Here is a 27,216-nt window from a genome sequence, read left to right on the forward strand (position 1 = left end):
CAGGGGCCTGCTGCCCGGCTCTCCCCAGCCCCTTCCCTGAGGAGGCCTGAGTGGGAGTCAGAGCTCGTGACTGCACTGAACAGCGCTGGAGGGCCCTTCCCTGCTTTATTTTCTGGGCTGGGCCTGGCCTAATCCCCTATCTGCCTCGTGGACTAAGTGGGGCCCATACTGAGGGAGACGGGGCCCTGCTGCACTGGGGAGGAAAGCAGGGAGGCCCCGTCCCCCTGGGCCTGGGAAGGGCTGAGGTGCGGGGGTCCTGTCAGGCCCTGGGCCCTCTACAAAGGGATGGTGCCCAGGCTCCGCGGGCCTGACCACTCTCTCCCCGGAGGGCGGTCCCAGAGGTGCGTGGCACCTCACTCCTGAGCCCACAGAGCCCTGAGGGAGTAGGAAGCCATGGGTGGGGCAGACCCCTCCTCATTCCTGGTCCTTCCCACCCCTGAAAGCTGATAGCCGTGGGGCCCTGCCACCGCCCAGGGAGCGTGAAATGGGGTGTGCTGCTGGGCGGCCACAGTGGCTCCTACTGCCGCCCGATCTCCTTCCTGCTCGCCTCTGGCACCCTGACCTGCTCTGTGGGCACTATCTGGGCCATCCCTGCCAGCTGCCCCCAGCTCTGCCTGGGCCCAGGCCCTGCGGGCCTCTCCCACGTAACCTGCCTTCAGCTTCTCCCAGCCCCGAGAAAGAATCAGGGCAGTTAGCTCAAGCGCAGGCAGGCGGCTAGGACTGGCATTCGGGAGAGAACTCTCAACAGGCAGTGTTGCCCTCCTGTCCTAGTCAGCCGGTAGTGGGACTGAGCTCCCTGGCTCAAAGGCATTAGCACCCAGGAGTTCTGGAACCATCCCTGGCTAATTGGCATCCTTCCCCAATTTGTTATCTGGATCGCTCAGGTTTGCCAGCCAGACTAGAACCTCGGCCTGCCCATCCTTGGGTCTTTTCCTTTTTCACTCCTCTAACCCCGTTTGCCCCCGATCACCTTTCTTCCTGGAACCCCTGTCCTGACTCAGGCAGCCTCCTGGCCTATCCCCAAAACTGCTGTGGTGGGGTCTGTCACAAGTCAGTCAGGCTTCACGCTGGAGGGCCAGACCAGACATCAGAGTTGGGAGCTAAGTTCTCCCTCCTTCAGGGAGACCCAGGAGCCTGTTTCTGTGTCAGCTCTGACCCCCAGAGGTTGGTGATGGGACTAGCAGGACTGACCTTTGCACCTCAGCCTGGGAACACTCAAGGGGCTTGTTTAGGTCAATACTAAAGTCTTGGGAGAAGCCAAGAGAAAAAGAAGAGCAAAGAACTGGAACAGGAGCCCAGCACCTTCCTGAGGGCTGAGGCCCACTGCCTACTGCTCCAAGGGGAAGGGGGATCAGGCCTGGCTTAGCTCAGACAATGTGGCAGGGTTGGGGGGCCTCAGTACTGCGCAGGCGCCCTGGGAGCCCCTTCCCCCTCCTCCGCTCACACTGGGGCTTGTGGAGAGAGCCAGCTAGAGCTAGGAAGGTGGGGGCAGGTAGAGGAAAGGAAGCAGTTGCCTGGGGCACAGCAGGCTGTGGGGCGTAGCCTGCTCTCCTTCCGTCTCCGGCTCCCCCTTCCTCAGGCCCTCAGGCCCTGCCGCCCACCCTGAGCTGGAGATTCTGGGCAACCAGACTCATGTCCCCAGCCCCCACGTAGTCACACACCCTGGGCCCCATTCCCCACCTTCTGGGCCAAAATTCTTTCCGCCGGCTCCTCCTAGTCCATCGTGACCCTCCCAGACAGCCCACCGCTTCCTGAGCCAGGGTGTCTGGCCTAGTGGGCTTAAGGGGCAGGAACCTGATCAAAGGCAAAAGTTGCCCCACATCTGGGTTTTTCTACCACTGGCTGTCTCTTCTGCTTTGTCCCAAGGACCCCTTCCAAAGTTCCCATCACCTCCCCTTTCACCTTGGCCCTCTCGGCCCTGGAGAGACTCTGGGGAGATTTGAAAGGGATCCTTCTGGCCATTTCTCACCTTGGCCACCAGGTGTCAGACTTTGTCTAGCTGGAAGGAAGGTCCTAGTCAGTTTCTACTCCATCAGCCAGGCCTTAGAGATCTGGGCGAGTTGGGGAGGGGCCTAGAGGTGACCTCTGAACTCGGGAGGCTGAAAGACCCTGAAGGTTGGGAGAAAGAAAGGGCTGGAACTCTGGTCCTACAGTTCGCAGCTACTCCCTCGTCATCCCCACCCCCACCTCACTGACAAGGGCTTTGTCTACTGCTGGGAATCGGGGAACCAGGCTGAGTCAGGGAGCTCAGGAATGACAGGGACAAAGGCAGGGACAGTTGTGGCTCCAGAGAAGAAGGGGGAGCTTCGAGGCAGCCATGCATCAGAGCACTCACCCAGGGGCCTGGATGGCTGGCCCTTGCCCTGTAGGTTAAGGGGAACAAGAGCCTCCTTTGGCCCTTCCCCATGTGGGGTGGCCCTGGCAAGATGAGCGCCTGAATGTGTCTCTTCACATGCTGAGAGGGCCCCAAGTCCTCGGGTGCAGGGCCAGTCGGTGCAAAAGCAGGAAGCTGGCAAGACGCCACCACCCTCTGCCACCCTCCATCCACGTCTTCTGTAGGCTCCCGCTCTTACCCTGCCCCGGACTTTGCCTCTTCCAGAGACAGCTCTCCGGCCCCGCACACCCTCTCCCGCAAGTGCGCTTCCAGATGCCCAAGGCAACGCTGAGATTTCTAATAGAAAGAAAGCCGGCTGACTTGTCATTTACCAAGGGCTACCTGCCTCATGGTCCACAGCTCCAAAACCCAAAGGAGGGGGACTCACACCCCGACACTATCCGTAGGGAGCTATTTGGGGGGAAAGTTCAAGAACCCAAACTCTGAAATGCCCTTTCTGGCTCGGCCCTCCTCTGTGCCCAGCTCCCCGCCCTCGCTGCTGGGGGTGCCCCCTCTGCACCTTCCATGCGAGTCGCTTCCAGCACTCGCCCGCCAGTCATGCTCCTCCCTTCTTTCCCTCTGCTACCAGCCCTGTGTGCGCGGTGGCTCCCAGCCACTCCAGAGCCCCGTTCCTATCCTTCTGGGGTCTAGACCAACCCTCAGTTCTCTGCCGTTCATGCTTTGTCAGCCCTCCCCGCTGCCTTGGGAAGCACCCCACCCTCTCTCTGTGCTCGCCTCTGGCCATCTCTGGCTTGCGAGGGGATGTCACAGCCCGTGACAGAGATGTGGGTGCTCGTGCCGCCTGGCACTACGGGGCTGCCCAGCGACGTTTTGATTCCCTTCCTCTGCTTGTCCCTGACTCCATTCCCTAAGGCTCTCTGCGTTCTTCTCCAGCTGCACCCCTCCCGCAGCAATTTCATGTTCAGATCTCATCTGTTTGAAAACAACAGCAAACCAGCCAACCCTACAGAAAACGTTCTGTGCTTCCGCTACCCACCTAGGTATTCCTTTTGCCACAAAACGCCAGGGAAAATATATTTACCCCTTTTTCTTTCTCACCACCTCCTTTAATCTCACAATTTGGCATCTGCCTCCCAACTGTGCTTGCAAAGATCACGGGTGACTTCCTGATTTCTCAGTGGGTTTCCCCCCGAATTCTTCCCTCAGTGCTTTGGGGGCCTCTGACACTGCCGATCGGCCGCCTCCCTAAAACTCTCAACTCTCATACACTGTTGCCTTGATACTCTTCAAGTCAGCTTATGTTAAATCATCAAGTACTCTAGTTTGGGGCAGGCATCATGCTAAAATGCTGTAGGGATGCAAAGACAAGTAAATCGTGGAACCTGCCCTCGAGATGCTATGTGCTTAAAAGGGAGACGGACACGCCGAACCGACCCTTGTTCTGCCCTTGTCCAAACCCTACCTGGAGAAGCCATGCAGCAGCACCTGCTGTGTGTGGGAACCGGGAGTGACAGCGGTGATGGCAGACACCCTTGCTTCCCCGAGAGGCTTACAGACCACCAGAGGGATGCCATGGCGCTTGCCTTGGACCCCCTGGGATTTCGTCTGGGTCTTTCTGCAGCTAAGCACAGTCTGCCTTGGATTTTAGCATTTGGGGCAAAGGACCCCTTTTCTGGGTGGTTTGGGTCAGCACACTTAATTGAACACCTTCTTTGGACTTGCGCCTGCACTGGGGTAAAGAAATAGAGAAAGCGGAGTCTGTCCCCCAAGATGCTCACAGTGCATGGCTGTGGGATATGCCTCCCTTCTTCCGGTCTTCTGGAGAGCCGCTTGCTTGGTGCCTTGCCTTACGGGCTGCCACTCCATTTGCCCCAGCGTGGAGACAGCCCAGATGCCCTCTCCTTCCTATCTTGTTAGGCAGGAAGTAGGCCTGTGGGGTATCTAGAGAGAGCCAGGGAAGATAGCCCCGCCCGGAGAGCCTGGACCCTTCTGTGGGGCATGTCCCCTCGCATGTGGGCCAGGTGATCGTGGGACCGTCAGCAGAAGCCACCTCGCCCACAGACAAGTCCAGTGGCTCCCGCGTCTACACTCACACCCCTGGTGGTGGTTTCAGGTAAGCTGCCCTTCCCTCCCCGGATGGATCACAGGCTCCGTAAGGGCGTAAGGGCAGGAGCCAAGTTAGCTCTCTGATTGCCCTTGGAGTTCCTACTCCGGTTAGCATAATGATGGGCAGGCTTGAAAGTATTTGTTGATGGCTTGATGTCACCATCATGTTACTTCCTTTGCTTAGGACACCATCTCCTGTTAAAATACTTCTGTGTCATCTGGGAGCAGTCAGCCCCTATACCTCCCCCGAGTCTCTTTGCAGAGTGTCCCAGCAGGCCGGACTGTCCCAAGTCACCTGGGTTTACTAATCCCTGCCGCTGCAGCCGGGCATCTCACCTTTATCTTTCTCTCAGCCTTCAAACAGTCTTAGGAGGCTGTTTCGTCATCCCCATTTTACAGACGAGGAAAGTGGAGAATAGAGAGCTTTAGGTAATTTGTCCAAAGTCACTCTAGGAGGTTAAGAGGCTGGGCTTGGAGCTGAGGTCATCCCTTGAGCAGTACCTACCTCATTTGCTTGCAGACCAAACTGAGTTTTCCTCTTTCCCCCAACCTGCTGTCTTAAACACTGGGAAGAAAGGAGTAGAGTGTAAGCCGAGACTTGTGACTTGGCCGCAGTCGCTCACACTCCCCAGGAGAGGAAGGGCATTGAGGTGAGGGTCACTGCTGGGGGTCCCAGTGGGTTGTCACAGGTGGGGGTACTGGCGAAGCTGAGGGCTGACTGCGCAAGGCTGACCGGAGGGACAGGTGGACAGCATTGCAGGCAGACAGACCTCTGAGACCCTTAAAGTAATCTTGAGAGGTGAGGCGGGCTGAGCAAAGGCTGGAAGGGGGACACCGGATGTTGGAAGGACCGAAGGACACGCCGTGGGTAGAGGGGCAGAGTGTGCTGTGCACGCACTCTCCCTATGGACCGGGCAGAGCCTCTTCCCCAAGCTCTTCGCCTCTCCGAACCAAGCCTTGGACTGGCAGACTCCGAGCCTGTGGGTGCGCGGGAGCCTGGGAGTAGAAGGACCAGGAGGGACGAAGTCCTGGGGCAAGCATTTTATTCGTTAATACAAGAATAGAAATTTTGCAATAAATATCATCTAATAAATAACATCTCCAAATAAATAAATATTAATACAACAAACTTAGAGTCATGAGTGGGTGAGGCTGGGGGCAGGGCCCGGGGGGGAGCTGCCCCCCGCACCCTGCAATGCTACTGCAATGTAAACTTTCAGGGAACCCTGCGACGGTGGCTCTGGTTGCCTTCCCCAGCCTGGGCAACCCACAGCCAGCCCGGAAAGGGGGTGGGGAGGAGGCACCGTGATGCCCACGACCAGATGCAAAGCAAGGTCCTTTTGGCTGCCATCCTGTGCCACCGACTGTCTTGGTGACCCCTGGGTCCGGTCTGTCCCTGGCCCTACGCTTTCAGTCTGACCTCCAATGCAGACCCTGCCTCTTCCACCTTTAAATCCCGTTTCTCCCTGTTTGGACTTGCCACTGTGTGCGTTTCCTGAATCGGGTGTAGCGAGTTATTTGGGGATAGGGGAGCAACACCTATCAAAGAAGAGCGGGGCAGCCGGAGGGCTTCACCCCAGAAACACAGGGGCCCTGGTGGCCCCCCTCCCTGCCCTACAGGCACGCTTCCTGGACGTACCACTGGAGAGGGGCCGTGTGGCACCGGCACCTGCTGGGCAGGACGCAGGAAGCTGTGAGAGCCCTTGCACCAGCTGGCACCCCTCTGCTCGGGTGAGCACTCCTTCCTGTGGCAACGGGACAGGAGCTCTTGGACCTCTTCCCCAGACCCGCAGGACTTTGGGAAGCGGGAGGGGACAGGCCTTACTGCATCGCACCCCCTTCCAAGTCCGGAGAGGGCCAGAGCCTCCTGGCTTCTGTCTCCTGGCTCAGCAAGGGTTGGTGCACAGGTTTCTCCCTCCCTGAGCGGGAGCAGGGCTTAAAAGAGGAGGCGAGAGGGGAGGTGGGCAAGGTGAGAGGTCAGAAGCCGTGGGCCTCCAGGTGCAGGGTGACCGCCGCCGCAGGAGGCTGCATCTTCTTCTTGAGCCGGTTGAAGTCCTTGGCTGAACGCCACAGCCAGGTCTGCAGCTCCTTTAGCAGCCAGAAGTCGTCCATCTTCTGGAGGAAGTCGCTGTGGGCAGGGCCAGGGGCCCAGGTGGGCTCAGTGCCCGGCAGAGGCTGGGGCAGTGGGTAGCCCAGGGCCGCCATGACGCCCGCGATGCTGCCCAGCAGGCCCTGGAGGCTGGTGCAGAAGTGGGCCAGGCTGCGGCGTAGCTCGGCCGTGGCGGCCTGGCGGTTGAGGCCTCGCAGGTAGCACAGCAGGTGGCTGTAGGCCTCATAGTTCTGGGTCAGCCGCAGTTTGTCGTTGAGGCTCCGCCACACGTCCAGGTTGACAGTGGCCCTGGGCAGGGTCTCTGCCCCCAGGCGAGGCGGGTTGAAGTCAGGCTCGTTGAAAGGGGGGCCCAGGTAGTTCAGCTGTGAAAAGGAGAGGGCGATGGGAAAGGAGGAGGGCCGAGCAGCCAGCGGCCATCAGGAGATACCTGCCCCCAGAGCCGCTGTGTCCTGGGTCCCCAGACACCCGTCTGCACACCAGGCCCCTCTCTGCTCCAGGGCCTCCCCAAGCTTCTCCGGGGGTATCATTTGCGTGGAGGTGACAGCTGAGGCAGTGGGGGTGATGAACTCTCCCACGAAGAGGTGTAGAAAGAGAAAACCTTGCAGGCGCTACTCAGGGAGGGTGTGCTGATGGGCTGTGTGTGCAAAGCCTTGGGAGCGGCCCCCCGCGGGGCAGGGCAGAGAGCAAGAGGAGCCAGGAGGACACAGGAGGCCAGGCCGCAGAGGTGGAAGGTGGACCAGAAGAGTGTAGAGCCAAGAAGAGTTCAGAAGGCAGCAGAGCTCGACAGCGTGGCTGCAAAACAGAGATCAAGGAGAATGAGCCCTAGAAAATTCTGTTGGGTTCGGCCAGAAGGAGGTGCCTGACGACCTTGGAGAGAGCCGCTTCAGTGGCCTGGAGGCCAGATTGCAGGGGGTTAAGGAGTGAGTGGGTGGAGAGGAAGCGGAGGCAGAGGGTGTAGACCACTCCTTCGAGAAATTTGGCAGGGAAAGCCAGGAGAGAAAAAGGGTCGGGAGCTAGAGGGGGTAGCAGAGTCAAGCAAAGGTTTTTGGCCAGGGGGAGGGAGGAGCGGGTGGGAATCAGAGCTCCATTTGCCTCCCCACATGCCTGGTCCCACCAGCAGAAGGGCCAGGGATAGACGGTACTCATGAAGCCCTGAGTCCCCCAAGACAGGGCTCCCAGGAGCAGGGCTGCAGAAGGAAGAAACTGAGGCAGTCTCAAGAGTTCGGCCGCAGGAGGGGTATAGGAGGCAGGCTGGGGAGGAGGAGAGCTTTGCCAACCCTCAAGGGAGAGGCCTGGGGCCCAGGGAAAGGGCTGAGGGGGACGCTGCAGCCAGGGAGAAAGGGAGCAGAGAGGGGCGAGGCCTGGGAGAGGCAAGGGCCCAGGGGGAGGTTCACACGCTGACAAGCACAGAGACAAACTGATTGCCTCGGTGTATCCTGGGGCCGGAGCCAGCTCCCCCCCCACCCTCCTCCCCTTTCCTTCCCTGGCTCCAGAGTAGGGGCTGGGATGTGGAAGAGGAACACGGGAAGAGGGGCTGGTTCCCCCCGGTCCTCCGCGGCGCTGACCCTCTTCCCTTCTCTCCCGGGCTCTCGGAACACCTCTGGACGGCCCCCAAATCCTTATGGCACAACTTCCAGCCACACCCCGAACCTCCTGCCACTACTGGCCTGGCTTCCCCTCGGCCCCCTTCCCCCAAGTCCCCCCTAGGAGGCCCAGCTAGGATGGGAGAGGCAGACAGAAGGGAGGCCCGTGGGTCCAGAGCCGCAGGGCCCCAGGTCTGGGGCAGAGGCGAGCTGGAACACAGGCATGGGAGGTGGGGCCCCTCCCTCCCCACCCAGCCCCGCCCGTGCCAGAGACACCACAACACGGTGTAAACAGAAGAGACTTCCCCGGCCCCCAGGGGGAGGCGGGCGGCTGGGCGGGCAGCCAGTGGGGCAATGGGCCAAGGCGGGTGCGAGGCCTGCCCACATGCCTAGTCCTGGGGCCAGGGATGGGGAAGAGAGGGGCACCTAAGAGGGAAGGGCAGGAGATGGGCCAGACATGGGGACCGTTGGGAACCAGAGGGCCCCCTGGTCGTTGCTGCTCACTGGGACCCCTCCACCACTCTGTGTCTCTTCCACCGACTCCCACACCCTGCCGACTCCCACACCCTGCCGTCACCCCGGTACTCACGTAGGTCCCAGCCAAGCTGCGGAGTTGGTGCTCCAGGTAGCGGGTGAGGTCATAGGTTTTCTGGATGGAGGGACCAGGCCCCGGGTCCCCTGTGCGGTTGAGGGCTGGCACTGCGGGGAGGTGCCAGAGCACAGTGCACAGGCAGGCTAGCAGCCCCCACGAGTCCCCTGTGGATGGGAGGGGCATGAGGCCGTGAGCGCAGGCCCGGGCCCAGCGGAAGATACGGCTGGCAGGCCCTCAGGTGTGTGTCCCCACCTTGGGCTTGGAGGGGGGTGGGAAGGGTGGGCCGCCGGATGGGAGGCAGGGGGCATGGAGTAGGGGAGCCTTCCTGGCCAGGGTGTGTGTGCACAGGGGCATGTGTGTGAACGAGGAACAGGACTTGGCCGCGGTGTGTGTATCTCCCAGCATACTGGCGTGTCAGCTAAGGGTCGCCGTATCTACGCCGACACATGTGTATGTGTACACGGAGGGACGGGGCCAGGCCTAGGGTCTGTGAACCAGTGTTCCTGGGTTCAGCCGCCTCCCCCAGCCTACCCGTCCCGCTGGAGCTGAGGGGGTGGGGAACAGCACATGTGCCCACTGCCAGCCCGGAGCAGACAGTCCTGGGAAGGGCCCGAGAGAGGCTGAGACAAGTCCAAGCCGAGCCATAGGAGGCAAGGGGTGAGGTTAGATCACCAACGGCAGGCCGAAGGACACAGGGCTGCCTCCTGTAGCTGGGGGTACATTCTAGTGGATTCCTGGGTGTGGACTGACCCAGAGCCCAGGTCTGCCCCGTTCTTATCTAGGAGGTGGGAGGGGGAAGAGTTTGACCTGAATGAGTCTGTTGTTTGTTTTTGAAGATTTATTTATTTATTTCAGAGAGAGAGAGAGAGAGAGAGAGAGAGAGAGATGTGAGCGCATGCGGGGTAGGGGCAGAGGGAGAGGGGAAGCAGACACCCCCACTAAGCATGGAGCCTGACTGGGGGCTCCATCCCAGGACCCCAACATCATGACCTGAGCCAAAATCAAGAGTTGGGGGACGCCTGGGTGGCTCAGTTGGTTAAGCAGCTGCCTTCGGCTCAGGTCATGATCCCAGCGTCCTGGGATCGAGTCCCACATCGGGCTCCTTGCTCAGCAGGGAGCCTGCTTCTCCCTCTGCCTCTGCCTGCCATTCTGTCTGCCTGTGCTTGCTCTCTCCCCCTCTCTCTCTCTGATAAATAAATAAAATTAAAAAAAAAAAATCAAGAGTTGGATGCTTAATGGGCTGAGCCACCCAGGCGCCCCCTGGATGGGGGTCCTTTGATCAGCCTGCGGAGACGAGGGGGAGGGGTGGGGGTTTGGAAAGGGAGGAGGAGAGGGAATAGGCTGTATTTGTTGGGTTTGGTTTGTCAGCCAACCGTGCTGAAGAGTCTGGACATCTTGAGATACCAGGGGTCTTGAGCCCAGGGGGTCAAGGTCTGTGAGGACAGAGGATACCCCTTGAGCCCAGGGGTCGGGTCTGTGAGGACAGACATAGGCAGCAGGAGGCACGATTTTCCCAGCTTTTAGCTGAGGTCCACGGTGAAGAGAACGAGGGGACTGGGTAAGGGCGATTAGGGTTAGACTATAATTGGCATTGGGCTGGGTTAGGTTTAAGGACTGGGTTACTTTTAAAGTTTCAGGTTAGTTTACTGGGATTTGGCTGATTGAGTGTGGTTGAGGTTTGAGTCCGGCTGGGGGATGTGGTTAGGTTTGGACAGGCTCAGGATTCGCTGGGGCCAAGGTCTGTGAATGTGTTCATTCAGACGTCGGCTGGGGTTACACATGGCCTGTCACGAAGAGAGGGCCGGTGAGGGTTTGAAGCTTGGGTAGGTGTGAGATCATGAGTAGTTTCTTCTGCTTTCTATTTTCTGCAGAATTTCACGATGACATATGTTGTTGCTGTGACAGTCAGAAATGAGTTGGATATGCGTTTGACAGTTTGACTGAACTTAGAGTTAGGGGGAGTCTGGAGTGAGCCGTAATGCTGGGTCAGAGTTTTAGAGAGGGTTTAAGACTCAGACTGTATAGAATGTCTCTGACAAGGGTGTAAGGGTCGGGTGGGGACTTCTGCAGTGGCCCTGCCCGTCAGTCTTCACTTTTCCAGGCGCTTGGCTGGCGACTTCATTGGCTGGCATGGGAGTGGGCAGGGTGGGGGAGAGCACTGCTCTGAGACCCTGCCCCTGGGAACGAGGGCCTCTTGGTTTGAGAGCATGCGTGCGTGTGTGTAGACAGAGAGCAGGATCAGGCACGTGACTAGCCGCCTGTCCTTGTCCCCATCTGCAGCCCGTGGCGTCCCTCCTGGTGCTCCTTCCCTCATTCTGCCTTTCCAAGCTTAGCTCCGTTCATCATGCCTCACATCCCAAGAGAATTCCAGGCCTTCCTCCTCTGCACAAAGCCTGGGGCTACCCTCAGCCTGGATTATCTAGCCAAGTGACCTCCAAGATTCTAGGGGTATAATATGGGTTTCGTTTCGGAAGTTGGATACCTGCCGAGGTGGGCAGTGGCCCTTCCAGCCTTGAGTTAGCGGCGATGCTGAGGGTCCCAGCTGAAACCCGGATTGGGAGCTGGGCTCACCTCTGTCCCCCACACTGCTTGGGGCAGCCCTTCTGGCCAGAGTTCTTATGCCATGAGGGGCTGGGGTGGGGAAAGGGTCACAGGGTCAGGACCCCAACTCTGGGCCTTGTTTTCCCCTCCCCTTCTGGGCCCTGTGGGACATCCCTGGGGAGAACTGGCTCCCTGCACAGGGACAGCCGGGGGAGAAGCCTTTGGATAAACAAGAGCTAAGTCATCTGGGCAGAAAAACGGCTCATGAAATTAACCAGACGAGGCCGGTGTTTCCAGGAATATTTCAGTTCTGAGGTAACTGTGTCACTGCAGGCTGGGGGGTGGGGGCAGGGGAAGGAGCCGCAGGATCCGACTGACCGACCCATGGAGAGAGCCAGAAAGAAGGAAGGAGTCTCAGGTGCCTAGAGGGAGGAGAGGCTCGGAGAGGTGAAGGGGACAGGGCTCTCCTGTCTAGTACAACGGCTTCTGCTCTGGGCAAGACGTCCCTGTATCTCAGGCAGCAAACGGAGAGCCCTCTGGGGCACAGAACACCTGTGGTTTAGTTGTGAGCAGCGGGACCTGGGGCAGCTAGCCTGCATCGCCGGGAGGGAGAAGTGGGTGGGCATCCCGGAGCCCTCCTCCGTCCTTCTCGCCAGGGTCCTGTTGTGCAGGTGGACCCGGCCACTGGGGGCTGGGTCCTGGGCCCCCTCCCCCGGTCCTGGCCCCTAGCTCAGCCCCCGTCCCAGCTCTGCCTCTGGCTGCTGCCCACTGATTGTTTACATCCCGTCTTCCCTTGTGTTTATAAATCCGGCAGAGCACGTGAGGGGCTAATGAGTGCAGCTCACGTTTCCTGCTGGAGCCCCCCACCCCCCATCCTGGCCCCCTCCCGGGCGGCCCCTAATTCCATCCAGATCCCTGGGCCCTGGGAACCTAGGCCCCCCTCATGAACACACACACACATACTCAGCCCACGCAAGCGCACGGCCACCCTGACACGGCTGCACAGGCAGGCAGAGCCCGGTACGCGGGTCTCTAGCCAGCTGCCCCTTGATCCCTGGCCTGTGTCCTCCAGGCTGACCTCATTCAGTGATGATGGGGGGCTCAGTGGGGCAGATGGGCCCCAGGCGGCCAGGGTGGGTAGGACAAATCAGCCAGGAGACTCTGCACCTAGGATGGCTGCTTAAGAGCTACGAGCCGAAAATGTAGGAGCTGGGGAGGCATCGCAGAGCTCCAGAGGTGCTGAAAAATGTGGGAGCCGGAAAGGCTCTGCCCTCAGGCCAGCCCTGGACCAGCTTCCGCAGTGACCTTGGAGGGATCTATTGAGGGGAATTAGGGGAAGGAGTGGTTTAAAGGGTGTCATGTCCAGTACAGTGTGAGATCCGGGCACTGAACTCTAGGACATGGCCCTCGGGGGCTCCTCTTGACCAGCCTCCTCAGGGAGAGGCCCCCAGAAGCACCCCATCTTGCCTTGTCCTCGGGGGGGGGGTGCTGCCTTCCCCTGGCTCTTCTCCCTTCCATCTTCTCCTTGGTTCCCTCCGCCCCAGGTCACTGAGAAGTGCTTAGGGGGCGAGTCCACATAGGCCCAGAAGTCAGGATCCCCGAGATTTGCCACCAACCCACCAGGTGACTGGGCTCTCGGGAGGGCTGCGCTGTGCACACTTAAGTTGCTCTGAACAGAGCCACGTGGGGCCCCATGTCTGCTGTCCCCTTCAGCAGCACCCTCCCTGCCCTTCTCCTCCAGCCTCAATGACAGAAGAAGAAACTGAGGCCCAGGGCAAGAAGCAGACAGGTGGGCCAGCCGCCCTGCCTTGGGAAGGCAGTGTGGATACGGGAGTAGAGCTGTCGGAGTGAGAGGGTTCTGGACGGTGCTGCAAGAGGTCCCCGGCTGTCCCCAGGGAGGGCAGAATCATGCGGGGGCGGCGGGGCCCAGGTGGGGGCCAGCGGGTGGGTACAGCCCGGCAGTCCGCTGAGAGCCAGACAGGGGGACCAAGAGAAGGAAACGGTCTCAGGAGTGTGGGGGAGTTTGAAAGGCTGTTGTTACTCAGAGGGGTGGGAGGGGCAGGGAGGGAGCAGGCGGGAGCCACCGTGTGAATAGGCAGGTGGCATTGGATTGTGGAGAGGAATGTGAAGTGTCACTAGCCATGGCCGGTGTGGCCCAGCAGGGTGCACAAGTGTGAACGGGGCAGGAGTGTGGGGCTCTGTGGAGGGGACAGGGAGCCATTACACGGGTCTGGACGAGAGGCTGGGGATGCGAGGGCTGCTAGGCGACTCTTGCGGCTGGCGCCCGGTGCCAGGTCTCTCCCCGCCCCCCACCTGAGAGTGTGGCTCCAGGTCAGTGAGGGCAGCAGATGAAAACCGCGTGTGCGCCTGAGGGGGGTGCTATCTGGTCTGTCGCAGGAACGTGTCCCGGTGTCCCGAGGGAGGGGTAGCGGGTGCTCAGAGCCGGAAACGGGGTCTGTGGGGGTTGTAAAAGGCCGGAGGTGTCAGTCCCTCAGGCTCAAGGTCAGGGCCAGAGAGAGTGCCCGACAGAGGTGTGCGTCCAGCGCCCTCACCCACAGCGTCTGTCTCCAAGGCTGGGGACCTCCAGCCTCCCCACCCCTCCTGGCAGCTCCCTCCTACCTCAGCCGGGAGGGCCTGGCCGGGCGCTGGGGGAAACTGGGACGGGGTCCCGTGGGAGTTGGGGGGGGGTGTCGGGGGAGGGTGGGGGCTTCTGGAGCGCAGTGTGGAGTCGCTGGGAAGGAAGGTGGGGAGGGGAGAGATGAGGGGACTCTGGCGAGGCCCGAGGGACCTGGGGTCTCCCTCCAGGGGCTCGGCCGGAGAACTTGGCGGCGGCGGCCGCTCGCTGGCCCTCCCCCTCGGCGGTGACCTCTCGCTCCCGGCCCCCTCCCCGCGGCGGCGGCGGCGCCTTCCCCCTGTGTGGCCTCGGCGCCCCCGGCCCCGCCCCCGGCCCGCTCCCGCCCGGTCGCTCCCTTCCCGGCGGCGGGGGCGGGGGCGGGGTCCGGGGAAGCGGGGCTCGGGGCTCCGGCGGGCCGCTGCCCTTTCCCGCGCGTCAACTCCCCGCTCGGCCCGCCCGCCCCGCCGCGGGCCGCCGGGGCCGAGCGGCCGCTGCCGCCGCTGCCCGGCCGGTGACGGACTTTCTCCCGCCGGGTCCGGCCGAGCTGCGCCCGTCCCCCGCACTAATCACTCCCAGGCCACGGCGGGCGGGACCGGGGACTCGCTGCCGCTGCCGCCCGCCCCGCCGCCCGGCCCCTACCTGCCGCCGGCTCCCCGGCCGCGGGCAGCATGGTGGGCTCCGGCCGCGCGGCGCGCAGCGAGGAAGCCGCGGGTCCCGCAGCCCGGCCCGGCCCGGCCCAGCCAGGCTCGGCTCTGCCCTCCGCCCTCCCCTCCTCTCGCCCGCCCTCCTTCCCGCCCTCCCCTCCCGGCGGGCCGGGGAGGGAGCGCGGCGGGCCCGAGGTGTCGGCCTCCCCCTCGCCTCCCGCCGGCCCGGCCTCGGGCTCCCCGCCCTTCTCCCCTCTTCCTCCCCGGCCCCCTCCTCCGCGCGCGCCGCGTCCCCCTCCCGCAAGCCAGCTCCCCGCCTCGGACTCGCTCTCCCCGACTTTCGCGCGGGGCTCTTTCCGCCGGGATCCCCGGGACCCCGTCCCGCAGGGGCTCCAGGTTGCCGGCTTCCCCTGGCCGGCGGGTCGCCCGGGCTCCCCGCCGCGCTCCCGGCCACCTCCTGGCCCCGCCGAGCGGACTTGAGGAATGCCGCGTCCCCGCCCGGCCCCTCTCGAGGGCGCCCGGCCGTGCCTCCCCCGGCCCGAGCCCTGCTGGCGGGGGTGGCTCCCGGCTCCCCAGCCCGGCCCCGGCTCGGGGCTCCCGGAGGAGGCACGGGAACCGGATCTCGCGGCTCCCGGGCGGGGGCGGGGGCCGGGGCCTCGGACGCCGGGCTCCTACCTGCTCGGAGGTCCATGGGGCTGGGGGCCGGGCCGGCCGGGCGCGGCTCCTCTCCCGGAGGCTGGCGGAGTGGGAGGGCGAGCCGCGGCTCCGGCGAAGCTTTAATAATCCCATCCGCCAGGCCCACTCGCAGGTTTTTTTCGCTCGGTTTCGGATTTTTTTTTTTTTTTTTCGGTGTGGGACATTCTGCAAACTTTTTTTTTTTTTTTTTTTCTGACGTGTAAAGCTGTAACCACAAATTGTAGCGGCCCTCCCCGGGGTGGGGGGAGGAGGGGGGAGGAGGGAAGGGAGGGCTTCTGGGGCTCCTCTCCCTCCCACAACACCGAGGAGGGGTGAGGTGAGGCGAGGCTGCGGCGGTACCACCCTGGGCCTCCTGGGGGAGGGGGCGGGGAGGGCATCAGTCCGTCTGCAGACTCCCCGGGCTGGGGGAGTGAGTCGCCCGCTCCTTTTCTTCTCCGACGGCGTCGACCTGGGGTGCGGGGTCCCTGCGCTCACGCTACCTCCGACTCCTCATCGCTAACCTTCCCTCCCCTCCCCCTCCCCCTGAGTAAATGGAATGACACATTCTCCCAAATGCCAGCGAGCTGGCTTCGTAGCAAGTGATGGTGTTTTTCCTGCTGCCCTTTGTCTGGGCTGACCGCCCCCCTTGCCTATTGTCCCGCCGCCTGTCCCATTTCCAAAAGCCGGGGCTGAGGGAGGCGCTGGGGCTGGGGCAGGTGACTGACCGGCTCCCGAGGTCCCCTGGGGTGGGGGAGGCGGAGGGCACCGCGGGCCCACTGCCCAGCTCTAAGGAAAGTAGAGGGCACTTGGCTGAGGGTTTTCCCCTCAGGTTCACAGGGTTCTTCATTCTTCCCCGTGGCCGGGAGAGAGCACATGGGTGGGGGAATTGTAGTTCATTAATCAGCACGAGGCACCAGACCAGTTTCAACACCAGAGGCTGCACGGGTGACTCAGCGGGAATGCTCCCATTCAAGGCGATGGACTGACCAAGAGTCCCCATTTGTGAAATGCTTCCCCCTAAAGACTTTTGGTCTTCTCGCGCCTTTGGGCTTTGGGGTTGTTGGGGTTTTTCAGTGGCGGGGTAGGGGTGGTTTGGCTGCAGAGTGCCCCCCCTTCTTCCTTGCCTCAGGCCTGGTTGGGGACTTGCTAGGCGGGATACCTGGGGGACCCATAAGCCCAGACCCTCCCTGAAGGGTCTCCTTCCTGCCCTCTTTCTCCCCCTCCAGAGAGCCACCAGGGGGAGTGCAGAGGAAACAGCTCACGTCTGCGACTTGCAGACATCTCCTCTGGTGACTTCTTGGGGGACAGTCCTTTGGTCTCCAAGGCCTGAGTGCTCTAATCCAGACCACCAATTAAATCATTTGGTAATAAGTTGCTTCTGTTGCTTGTTTTTTTTCAAAGTGGGTGAGGCCGTGGTGGGCCAGCCCTGGAAGGTGATTCCTCTCTCTGGAACAGCATCAGATCCTTCACTCCATGCTCCTGTCCCAGCGCCCCCAGAGAAAGGAGGGCGCCCCGCCAACCCTGCCACAGCCCCCCCAGGCTGCAGGTCAGAGCCCGCCGGTGGTTAGGACCAGTGCTGGGTTCCCAGGGCAGCTCTTCCCTTTTCTGCACTTGTGCGGGACTGAGGTGGGGGGGTGGGGGGGGTGGGGAAGAAGTTTGTTTTCAATTACCTCACTGGAGTGGGACAGACTTTGTTGTTGGTTCTTTTTTTTCTTTCTTTCTTTCTTTCTTTCTTTCTAAACAAGGAGAAAAATTGCTGGGAAAGGGGAGCTGGCCTGGGGTTGGGGGCAGGGGGCTTTCTGGGGCATCAGTAGCAGCTCTGAGGAAACCTGCTGGGGGGGGTTCCTTCTGAAAAGTGCTGGAGGGGGGGCCTCTTCCCCATCATCCCTCCACCCCAGCCAGAACTCTGGGGTTTCAATGACATTCTTGGCGTGCGAGCCCTGCGATCTTTTGATGCCCATGCCAAGGTCAAGAAGGCAGATGCCCAGTGGGTGACTGGCACTGAGGCCAGCCTGTAAGGTCCTGGAGCAGCCTTCTCTTTCAGAGGGAGGGAGCCCGGAAGGCCCCGGGTGGGGGGTGCAGTCCATCCTTCTGCGCCGGTTTGCAGCCTGCTCCTTGTGGAGAGTGTGTGCACAGACAATGTGGTTTGGATTTGGCTGAGCCCCCTCAGCACCTTGTAAAGCACCTTGCTGAGTCAGGGAGAAAGCAGCCCCCACGCGGGAGAGGAGGAGGGGGCCGAGGGGGCCGGGAGGGAAAGGGGAGCTGAAGAAGGGAGGTGGGGGCTGAGAGAAGAGGAGGGGAAAGAGAAGGGAAGGGTAGGGAAGAGGAGAGGCGAGGAGGCAAAGAAATGGGTGGGAGTGGGAAGGAGGGGAGCAGGCAGGAGCCCAAGGAGGAAGAGGGACAGACTGTGCCGGGGAAGGGGAGAGGAGCTCACCATGCTGCGCGGCCCCTCCCCCGGCAAATGTTCACCTCACGAGTCCAGAAACTATTGGTTTGCAGGAACTGAGGTCCAGGGGCTCCTAAATGGGGACCCAGGCCAAGTGAGTGCAGGGACAACAGGCTTTACACACAGATGCAGCCCTGCCCCCCCCCCCAGCTTGATACAGTGACCCCACCCCCATGTTGGAGAAGTCTCCTTCTCCCTCTGCCTCTTGTCTAGACTCGCATCCCTGCCCTCTCCCCTCACCCAGGGGGTGGCCAAGCCCCCCCCCCATCTTCCCCACTGCCAAAGAGAAAATCAGCTCCATCTCCGAGCAGCCAGTGCCCCTCTGCCATGTCTGGGCAAAGGCTGCAGGCCAGGAGCTGCCAGTGGGTTGGGCTGGGGGCTGGAATAAAGACCGTGTCTTTCTGTTGCCAAATCCCAAATAGGTGGGCTGTTGGAACTCGGCTGGGGGCGGGGGCGGGGGAGAGGCAGAGCAGGAATAGCCCTTCCCATGTTTCTGGGGGGTAGGGGCACAGGTGGCTGCCCTCTGGTTTCCAGCCCGGGGTCTCAGGCAGGCTCCCGCTCCCCTGTGGCTGGCATTCTGGGACTACTGCTGAGGGCAGGCAGAGGTTATGGGAGACTCCCGCCCCTGAGCCCCAGAGCCATCTGTCTTGGTACAAGGTGCAGGCACTTCCCGAATCCCTGCTGGGGGCTAGCGGCAGGAGGACAGAGGGGACAAGGAAAACCCACCCGCTTCCCCTTTCTAGAGAAATTCCCTCTAGGGGGAATTTCATGGTCTTGTGACAAGGGGCCCTCATTTCAGATCAGAAGATGGAGGGGGCAGGAGAGTCCCGGCAGAAGGCGCAGCTTCAGGGTGGAAATGGAGCTGGATGGCAGGAGGGGCAGTGGCGATCGCAGGACGAGGCCCCCCACACTGGCCCGGGCTGTTCCCTGCACTTGGCAGAGGGCCAGGTTGGGAGTTAGGCTGAGGGACTCCCAGTTGGCCCCCGCCTGGCCTTGGGATAAGCCCATCACCTCTCTGTGGAATGGCTTATGACCCTCTATGCCCTCCTCCCCCACGGGATGGTGGGAGATCATGAGAAGGACACTGCTTTGCTGCCCTGTGTGGCCTTTCAGACTGCAGGCCTTATCGTCCGCAGGGGGTGACAGGCCAGGCCCCAAGGGATGTGGCTGGGCGGTGGGCGGGGCTGGCGGTGGGTGATGCCCTCGCTTGCCCTCACAGGGGGTGGGGGTGAGTCAGTGTTGGCTCAGGGACAGGCTAGACCCTGTCCCTTCCCTTTTCCTTCCCTCGCTATGCCCATCACCGGCATTCCCAGGAAAGCAGTCCAAATACCCCCAAAACACCATGTCCTACACAGCTGCAGGACTGGCATCGAAGGGGTTCTGGCCCAGAGGTTGTCATAGATTTGTGAATGAGGGAGGCCTCCAGTCCGGTCCTGGAGCAGGAGTGCGGTGGTGGTGAAGCCCACGGAGGTAAGGAAGGACACTCACTGATTCATGCCTGGGTTCACCAAGCAGTTCCCGTGGGGCCATGGGGATGAGGCGTAGAGGCTGACCTGTGTGCGGGCGGGAGGGGCAGGGGCCTGCCAGGGGCAGCGATGCCTGGCATCTCTTGGTGACACTTTTACTCCTTTTAAAGCTCTAAAACTGGGGTGCCTGGGTGGCTCAGTGGGTTAAAGCCTCTGCCTTCGGCTCAGGTCATGATCCCAGGGTTCTGGGATCAAGCCCCGCATCGGGCTCTCTGCTCCGCGGGGAGCCTGCTTCCTCCTCTCTCTCTGCCTGCCTCTCTGCCTACTTGAGATCTCTGTCAAATAAATAAATAAAATCTCTAAAAAAGAAAAAAGATCTAAAACTTAAATACTGAAAATAGTTAAACATACTGAACTCTCACCACCTGTTGGGTCCTGGGCTCAGGTTTTGGGGGGATGATATCATGTCATTCTTACAGTAAGCCTCTAGGATGGGAACTGGAATTTACCCATTTTATATGTGAGAACACTGAAGCCACTTGCCTAAGGTCACACAAGAGTCCTCTGGAACCCAGCACTGTCTGCCCTTTTAACGACACCGCTCAGATGCTAACATTCCCTCCCTACCCTCCCCGCACAGGGGAAGAGGCTGGGTTCTGAGTGCCTGGGGTCGGGGGGACCGCAGGACTTGCCACTGAGAGGATCCTTGGGACAGAAAGAGACCCGGAGACCTGGGCTCTCACGCCCTACACACCAGCCACTGCTGATGCAAACAGACAGTGTGCTGCTGGGCCAGGCACCTGCCTGGGGCCTTCCAGGTTTGGTGGGAGTCAGCCCCCCGGAAGCTCTCCATTCCTCTCATCTAGAATTACAGACTCCATGAGCAGCCAAGTGGGTCTGAACTGTGGACTGAGGGCTGGACGGGGCGATAGATACCCACCGCCCACAGCCGGGCGGAGGATTCCCCCAGGCTTCCAAGCCCCCAAACCGGTCCTCCTGCAGGGTGAGGGCTAGGTAGGCTCAGAGGCCCTGCCTGGGCTGCCAGAGGCCAGAGGGGGCTCCCTGGGATCGCATCCCTGAGGCGGCCGCTTCTCCATCCCCCTGTGCACGCTCCACGGAGAGCAGGCCTTGGGGGCCGCCAAGGGCAGGAGGGGGAAGGGAGACGGCAGGGCTGTCCACTTTCCCTTTCCCTCTAGTGGGCAGGAGCCCAGAGGGCCCTGCCTCGCCCTGAGCTGGTAGTGATGTCAGCGGAAACCCTGGGCGCCGAGGACCTCCTCCTACCTCAGCCCCGGCCCTACCCTGCCCTGCACCCCCCACCCACACCTGGACTGGTTCAGCTTTCCCGGGGAACACCGCGCCCACCTGCCCCCTGCTTTCCCGTGGGGCTGAGAGGAACCTGGTCCTGCTGCCTGCCTCTCCCCTGACCTGCCTAGGCTCCATCTCCCCATCGGCAAGGACGTCTGGGTGATGAGAGCATGAGGAAGGCAGGGGCAAAGGGGTACCCCCAGATGCTCAACTCCTCCCTTGCCTGCCAGGAGTTTCCCCGCAATTCTCCCAGGATGTTCCATTGCCCTGGCCAACCCATGCCTCAGGCTCCGTGACTCTGTCTCCCCTGGCAGAGGAGTGGGGTTACCTCTCCCTGGGCTGGAAGATCCTTATCCGGCCCTGCTGAGTCACTGCCGGCTCCTCCCGCGCTGTCCCCTCCCTCCCCACCGCCTCCCTCCTTCAGACTTCTCAGGCTTTCTCCAGAGTGTCTGGGTTCCTCAGGGGGCCCCGGGGGCTCAGAGGACGGCAGCACCTCCCTGGGACCCCACACAGTCCCACCCCACGTGGCTGCCATCCCAGCACTGTGGGGACAGCGACACTGAGCGAGGGTGCCCTCCGCCTTTACTAGCTGTGTGACCTTGGGCGAGTCGCTTGGCCCTTCTACACCTCACTTGTCTCCTGTATGGAACAGGAAAGATGAGAACGATACCTCCCTCAGAATGAGGACAATTGAGTTAATACAAGTCAATTCGCTGGCATTCAGGGCTAGACCGCGTGGCGTATTAGTCTCTGCCCCTCCTCACGCCCTATCCTCCTGGCTCTGCCGGTGACGCTACCTTCCCCTTCCGAGTCTGCATCCTTCCTGTTCTTTAGGTTTTGCTTTGCTCCCGAATCCAGGCCCCACAACCCCCACGCTGACCCGTCCCCACAGGGCACGGACATAGGCTGGATGGAGAGTTCTAGAGTTGGGCTGCTCCTGGTTCAACTCTCCTCTCAGATTCCTGAGCTTTTTGCCTTTGCATCCCAGACAGCCTCCCCATCCGGGTTCTGTGAACTGAGGGCTGGAGGGGGCAGGGCAGACACTCTGGGCACAGGAAGCTCTGAGGGGACGAGAGAGTGGTCACCGGGTCCTAGCTGTGCGGGGTGCGTCCGGGCTTCCCAGCCGTGGGTCCTTCTGCATGACAGCAGTGGTTTGGGGCTATGAGAAGCTCCCCCTTCCCTGGCCCCCACAGGCACCTCTCAGAGGGCCCATCGTGCTGCTCTCCAGAGCCCCCCGAGTTTCCGCTGCTGGCTGCTGCAAAGTGCGTTAAGTGACACAGGGCTCAAGAATTCCAGCAGGTGCATCGGGGGCATTTGTGGGGAGGAAAGAGAGGGCCAGGAGAGCTTGGCAAGGGGCCGAGGAGGGGAAGGCCACACCTGGCCTGGGACCTGCGCCTGGGGTTGGGGAGATGCTGGCACTCAGGTCAGGGGGGCACCACGCGCCCCAGTTTTCAGAAGCACCTCCTCTATGTACCCTGAGGAACGGTGTGGACCGATAAAGGCCCGCATCCTGCCTACCAGGGGCTCGGGGCTGCGGATGGTTCCGGAGCCGCCCTGCCCTTCATCCCTGCCCTACCTCAGCGGCCCCAAGTCGCTCTGCCCGCCGCCCCCATCCACTGCAGCGACCCCATCCCAGCCAGGGACGTCGGCTTCTGGGCCCCCTTTCTCCCTGGGTGTGTAGCACAGTGTTGGGCACCGAGCTGTCACCCGGGCCCGGTGACCGGGTGTCTGGGCTGGAAGCTGGGAATGTGCGCGGTGTCTGTCTCCCTCTGCTGGTCCCTTAAGGGACAGCCCGGCCAGGACGCTTTCCACAGAGCTGGTGGCCTCCCCGTGTCTCCCCAGACAGTGGCGGGTGACTACTGCAGGGCGGAGGAAAGGGCCCCGGGGCTCAGGCCTGGCTTCGGCCTGGACCGCGGGCACCGCCTCCTGGGCCCGGACGCCTGACGCCGGCCTCTGACAGGGGCCCCGAGCGGTGGCCTCCGGTCGGCCTTCCCCACAGGCCAGCAGGCCCCAGACAGCCTCCTTCCCCTTCCAGCCCATGAATGGAACTGTCAGCCGTGGATTTATCTGAACCTTTTGTGAAGCTATTTCTATTTCCAGCCGAGACCGCATCTTGGAGTAATGAGTTCCATCGGTGTCCTCCCCTGCTGGGGCAAGCACGCTGCCTTTGATTTGTCCTAAACTTACCTCACTTGCGCTCCGAGGGGGCCCTGGAACCCCAGCATGCCAGGTTTTGGTGAACAAGCTGGAGCTTCCCCTTTCGCACCCCTGCTGTGGGCTTAAAACCATCCATCCCTCTCCCTCCTGCCGCCTCCACCCTGCAGCCTGAAGAGAGAGACCTGCTTTCTCTCGGCTCGGCTCGGGGCTGACTTCTGCCCCCACTAGTGTCCTGCTAGCATCTTCCAGCCGCTGGCGGCCTCCGGGCCTTCCTCTGCAGTGTTCCTCCGGGGAGACCTTCCTCCCAGATGCCTAGTGGGATTCCCTGGGCTTTGTCCACGCGGGTTTGTTTCGTTTCTGGTCCTGACCCTGAAGTATGGGGAGGTGTACTTGATCTTTAGGAACACCGGGGGAACGAACCCTCCCAGCCACCCCCTGAGGGAAGGCCTGCTGGCACCCCTCCCGCAATGTCCAGGCGAGGCTCAAAGCAAAAGCTGCGTGTCCCGTTTGCAGTCACCCCGAAAGTGGTGGAACCAGACAGAGGCAGGCCCGTACCCCGAATGCCCTTCATCCGTCTCAGCGCACAATCTGGGGTCAAGCCTTGCCAACTGGCTGGACGCTATACCCTTGGCAGGGTCCCCCAGCGAGACCACACAGAGACCGTCTCCTGTGTGTGCACAGTCCAGAAGACCTCCTGCCGAGGCTCGGCACAGGCTGGTCCCTCCACTCAGCACCCCACCACGGCGACGGGTTTTTGTCCTGTATGCGCTCTCCTGCAGAGTAGTGCATCTAATGCAGGTTTAATGAATAAATTACCGCCCTCTGGGAATTCCTCCATTTTTCTTTAAAGATTTTATTTGCGGGTAATCTCTATGCCCCACATGGGGCTGGAGCTCACAATCTCGAGATCAGGAGTCCCATACTCCACTGACCGGGGCAGCCAGGCGCCCCTGAATTCTGGCATTTTTAAGCCCAACCAGCTGGGTAAGAAGTGGTGGTTGAAGGAAGTTTCCCAGCAGGTAAGTATTTTAAAAGTTTGAGATGGTGACCACTTCCCTCCATTCGGTATCTGCCTCACCACGCACATATTCCCACATACTTACGCACCTGCAGGAGGCCACCTCGAATATGGGTGAGGCTAAGAATTTGGGGTTGAAAAAACCCTGAGAGCATCTCAGGCGAACCCCCTCAATGTATCAAGGAAGAACCTGAGGCCCAAAGAAGGGCCTTGTCTTGCTTGAGACGGTGCATAGGGCTGAAGCTATACAGGTCTCGACTTCTGGCACAGACCCCGAATTGTTCCTATACGGATCCTTCTCGAGACACAACGTTTTTGAGGTTTACGAGGCCCTCCGGACCTGAAAGGCGTCACTGCTTGTGCCAGTCTCGAGCCTGGAGAGGCCGCCTGCCTCCGGTCAGGTCTTCCTTCCAGTCCCGCAGTCTGCGGGGCGCAGGACGGCCAACCCCAGCTCCTCTCCAGAGCTGCGGCCAGATGACGGATCCAGGGAAGTCGAACGCCCCCTCCAGAACAAAACACAAGGTTGGAAGCAGCCTCAGTGAGCATCTCACACCACTAAGCACGTTGTACAGATGAGGAAACCGCTGCAGAGGCAGAGAGGGACCCGCATAGTTACATAGCAAGTCAGCAGCCAAGCACAGACTAGAGACCCGGGACTCCTGATTCCCAGTTCTAGCTCCTTTCTGGTGTCCGAGCCCTTCGGAAGGGTCAGGTGAGAACAGACCTCTGGCAGCGTCTGTGCGTGTGTGTGTGTCCAAACACTAATAAAAAATCCCAAAGAGGGGCGCCTGGTTGGCTCAGTCAGTAGAGCATGCAAATCTTGATCTTGACGTTGTGAGGTTTTTTTTTTTAAGTTATTATTATTATTTTTTTTAAGATTTATTTATTAATTTGACAAACAGAGATTACAAGTAGGCAGAGAGGCAGGCAGGGAGAGAGAGGAGGAAGCAGGCTCCCTGCTGAGCAGAAAGCCCGACGATGATGTTGGCTTGGGCTCCATCCCAGGATCCTGGGATCATGACCTGAGCCAAAGGCAGAGGTTTTAACTCACTGAGCCACCCAGGTGCCCCTTGACGTTGTGAGTTTAAGCCCTACATCGGGTACAGCGATTACTTAAAAAAAAACAAACATGAAAAGCTAAAGAGTTCGTGTGTGTGTGTGTGTGTGTGTGTGTGTGTGTGTGTGTGTCTGAAGACTCATTAAAAATCATGAAGAGGGGGCGCCTGGGTGGCTCAGTGGGTTAAGCCGCTGCCTTCGGCTCGGGTCATGATCTCAGGGTCCTGGGATCGAGCCCCGCATCGGACTCTCTGCTCAGCGGGGAGCCTGCTTCCTCCTCTCTCTCTGCCTGCCTCTCTGCCTACTTGTGATCTCTCTCTGTCAAATAAATAAATAAAATCTTTAAAAAAAAAAAAATCATGAAGAGGGGGCGCCTGGGTGGCTCAGTGGGTTAAGCCGCTGCCTTCGGCTCAGGTCATGATCCCAGGGTCCTGGGATCGAGTCCCGCATGGGGCTCTCTGCTGAGCAGAGAGCCTGCTTTCCTCTCTCTCTCTCTGCCTGCCTCTCTGCCTACTTGTGATTTCTCTCTGTCAAATAAATAAATAAAATATTAAAAAAAAAATCATGAAGAGTTTGGGGTGCCTGGGTGACGCAGTTAAGCATCCGCCTCTTGGTTTCAGCTCAGGTCGGAGATGGAGCCCTGAGTTGGGCTCCGTGCTCAGAATGGAGCCTGCTTAAAACTCTTTCTTCCTCTCCCCTGCCCCCCCCACTCTCTTAAATAACCAAAACCCCAAAACCAAGCAAAGCCTGAGGACTTTAGGTCTTCCCCTGCCTCCCCAGGGCCCTGCCTCAAAGACCTCAAGGCCCTAAGACCCTATAGCCCCTCAGGTGTCAGGGGCAGAGGCCGGGTGTGATGGTTTCCACTCCTTGCCTCCCAGAGAAACTTGACGTCTGCCTCCTGCTTCAGCTGGGCTGCTCAGGTAAGGGCGGCGGGGGCAAAGCTGTGAGAGCCACAGGGGTGGAGAGAGGGGGAGAGACGGAGAGAGGAGAGGGACGTTAAGAGAGTAGCTAATGCTAGGTTCTTTTATGGGTTTTCTTTCTTTTTTGTGGGTTTATTTTTTTGACAGGTTGTTTGGGGGTGGGGAGGAAGCTACTGTCCAGGGAAGGATGGGACTGTGGGAAGGTGCTGGAAGCTTCCTGACAGCACCCTATGTAGACACATGTCAAACACTGTTGCACTGTGATAAGTGGTGGGTGGCCGTGCACAGGATGGCCTCTCTGAGGACCAGCCACTGAAGCTGAGCCCTAGGAAAAGAAGGAGCCAGCGTGTAAGAAGGGGGACGTTTTAGGAAGGTCGGTTTGGTGCTGTCTGGAGAGTGGACTGCAGAAGACATGAGGAGGCAGGAGACCGCTCAGCTCCTCTAGTTGTCCAGGTGACAGAAGATGGTGGCCGGAGCCAGGATGACAGTCATGCCACGTGTTTGGAAGATGGAGCAGTCAGGGCTTGCTGAAGGGCTGTAATATGTGGGGTGACAGGGGAGGGTCCTGGATGACTCCCAGTGTACCCGACTTACATGCCTGGGTAGAGGCAGTACTATTTACACTGACTTCCCCCACCCCTCAAGGCAGGAATAGCCTCTTCTAGCATTCTAGAGAAGTCTGGTGATGCACGGAGGCTGAGGGCAAGGAGAGGGAGAAACAAAGAGGCAGGGTGCGGCACTGCAGGCCAGGAGCTGGAGGGCAGAGGGCTGGGAAACATATACCACTCCTCAGGAAAGACAATACCAGAGGGTAAGGCGGAGCCAAACCAGCCCTAAGGAATGCAGGGGTGCCCAGGCCCTTCGAAGCGCTAGGGAAGCCTTGGTGCTGTGGGGACTAGAGCTCAGACAGTCCCTTTGGACTTCCACTTTGCAGACCCGCAGCCCAGGGCCCAGGGCGAGGGGAAAATTTCCCTGGCTGACCAACCCCCTTCTTCTGCACAGTCCTGGGGGCTTAAAAATGGCCACATAAACGCAATTCCACTCTGGTAAAACGTTTCCAGTGCTTCCCGCCGGTGTCCCTCATCGTTTGGCAGCCTCCATCCCTCTGCGAGGCTCACGGACCACTTCCCCGTACAAGGGGCGGAGCCCACGCGCCACTGACCCTCTCCTCCCTCTGCCCCAGCTAGGTGCACCCTTCTACCCCTTTCAGCCCCGAGAATCGTCTGGTCTTCAAGGATGCATAACGGATCCTCAAAGCCAGAATGAACGGTCACTCTCCCAGTCTGCGGTCCTGCAGCAAACAGCTTTCATCTCTCTAGAGCTGGTGGTTGTGTGTCCGCGAGGATGGTCCAGCTCCAACCCCGGATCCACGGAGGCGCCCGGAAGACCGTACTAAGCTACGCAGGAGGGCTCGCCCGCACATCTCAGCGCTCCGAGCCCGGTGCTCGCCGCCTCGCACCGGGTACCTCGTGCCCTGCGGCCCCATCCGTGCTTCTCGTGCTCGGCGGCGCAGGCTCCGAGGTCCCGCAGAGCCCGGCCGGCTCCCCAAGGGCGCGAAAAGGCCGGGGCCGGCGTCCCCCGCTCGCGTCAGCGCCGCCGGGCCCCCCTCCCCCACCGTGGACTCCGTCACGTGACGGCGGAGCCGGCG

The 27,216-nt window shown here is 60.8% G+C and overlaps 2 protein-coding genes and 1 long non-coding RNA gene across 5 annotated transcripts in view; 1 reads left to right on the forward strand and 2 right to left on the reverse strand.

The window, feature by feature from the left end:
• LOC131816330 (uncharacterized) overlaps nucleotides 1-27,173 on the forward strand; it is a 50,042-nt gene extending 22,869 nt beyond the window's left edge. The window contains exons 3-4 of one of the 2 annotated variants that reach the window (XM_059148991.1): nucleotides 16,602-16,746; nucleotides 18,446-19,447. In XM_059148991.1, coding sequence (XP_059004974.1) covers nucleotides 16,602-16,746; nucleotides 18,446-18,611 — 311 coding nt within the window. In that variant the 3' untranslated portion in view covers nucleotides 18,612-19,447. Of the gene's footprint in view, nucleotides 1-16,601; nucleotides 16,747-18,445; nucleotides 19,448-26,887 lie in introns of those variants that run through there. The other variant, XM_059149032.1, reaches the window with a different exon arrangement.
• CLCF1 (cardiotrophin like cytokine factor 1) lies at nucleotides 5,468-15,562 on the reverse strand. Of its 2 annotated transcripts, none has more exons than XM_059148967.1 (3): nucleotides 15,201-15,562; nucleotides 8,724-8,890; nucleotides 5,468-6,913 (listed from the first exon to the last, which is right to left on the reverse strand). In XM_059148967.1, exons 1-3 carry the CDS (start codon nucleotides 15,214-15,216, stop codon nucleotides 6,419-6,421), a joined length of 678 nt encoding a protein of 225 aa, XP_059004950.1. In that variant the 5' UTR covers nucleotides 15,217-15,562; the 3' UTR covers nucleotides 5,468-6,418. The 2 variants fall into 2 exon arrangements, with proteins under 2 accessions (XP_059004950.1, XP_059004942.1); XM_059148959.1 differs by lacking the exon at nucleotides 15,201-15,562 and adding an exon at nucleotides 14,521-14,644.
• Nucleotides 25,203-26,895, reverse strand: LOC131816401 (uncharacterized). Its single transcript, XR_009348053.1, has 2 exons — nucleotides 26,762-26,895; nucleotides 25,203-26,103 (listed from the first exon to the last, which is right to left on the reverse strand). It is a non-coding gene; the product is annotated as an uncharacterized LOC131816401 (long non-coding RNA).
• Nucleotides 27,174-27,216: the final 43 nt, after the last annotated feature.

Source organism: Mustela lutreola, chromosome 1 (assembly GCF_030435805.1).
Source record: "Mustela lutreola isolate mMusLut2 chromosome 1, mMusLut2.pri, whole genome shotgun sequence".
NCBI lineage: Eukaryota > Metazoa > Chordata > Mammalia > Carnivora > Mustelidae > Mustela > Mustela lutreola.

Coding starts and splice junctions, on each gene's coding strand:
- CLCF1 (XM_059148959.1), bottom strand. CDS start 14,551: ATGCTGCCCGCGGCCGGGGAGCCGGCGGCAG. Junction 8,891..14,520: donor GGCCGGGGAGCCGGCGGCAG/GTAGGGGCCGGG, acceptor TCCCATCCACAG/GGGACTCGTGGGGGCTGCTA. Junction 6,914..8,723: donor GCAGCTTGGCTGGGACCTAC/GTGAGTACCGGG, acceptor TCCTTTTCACAG/CTGAACTACCTGGGCCCCCC.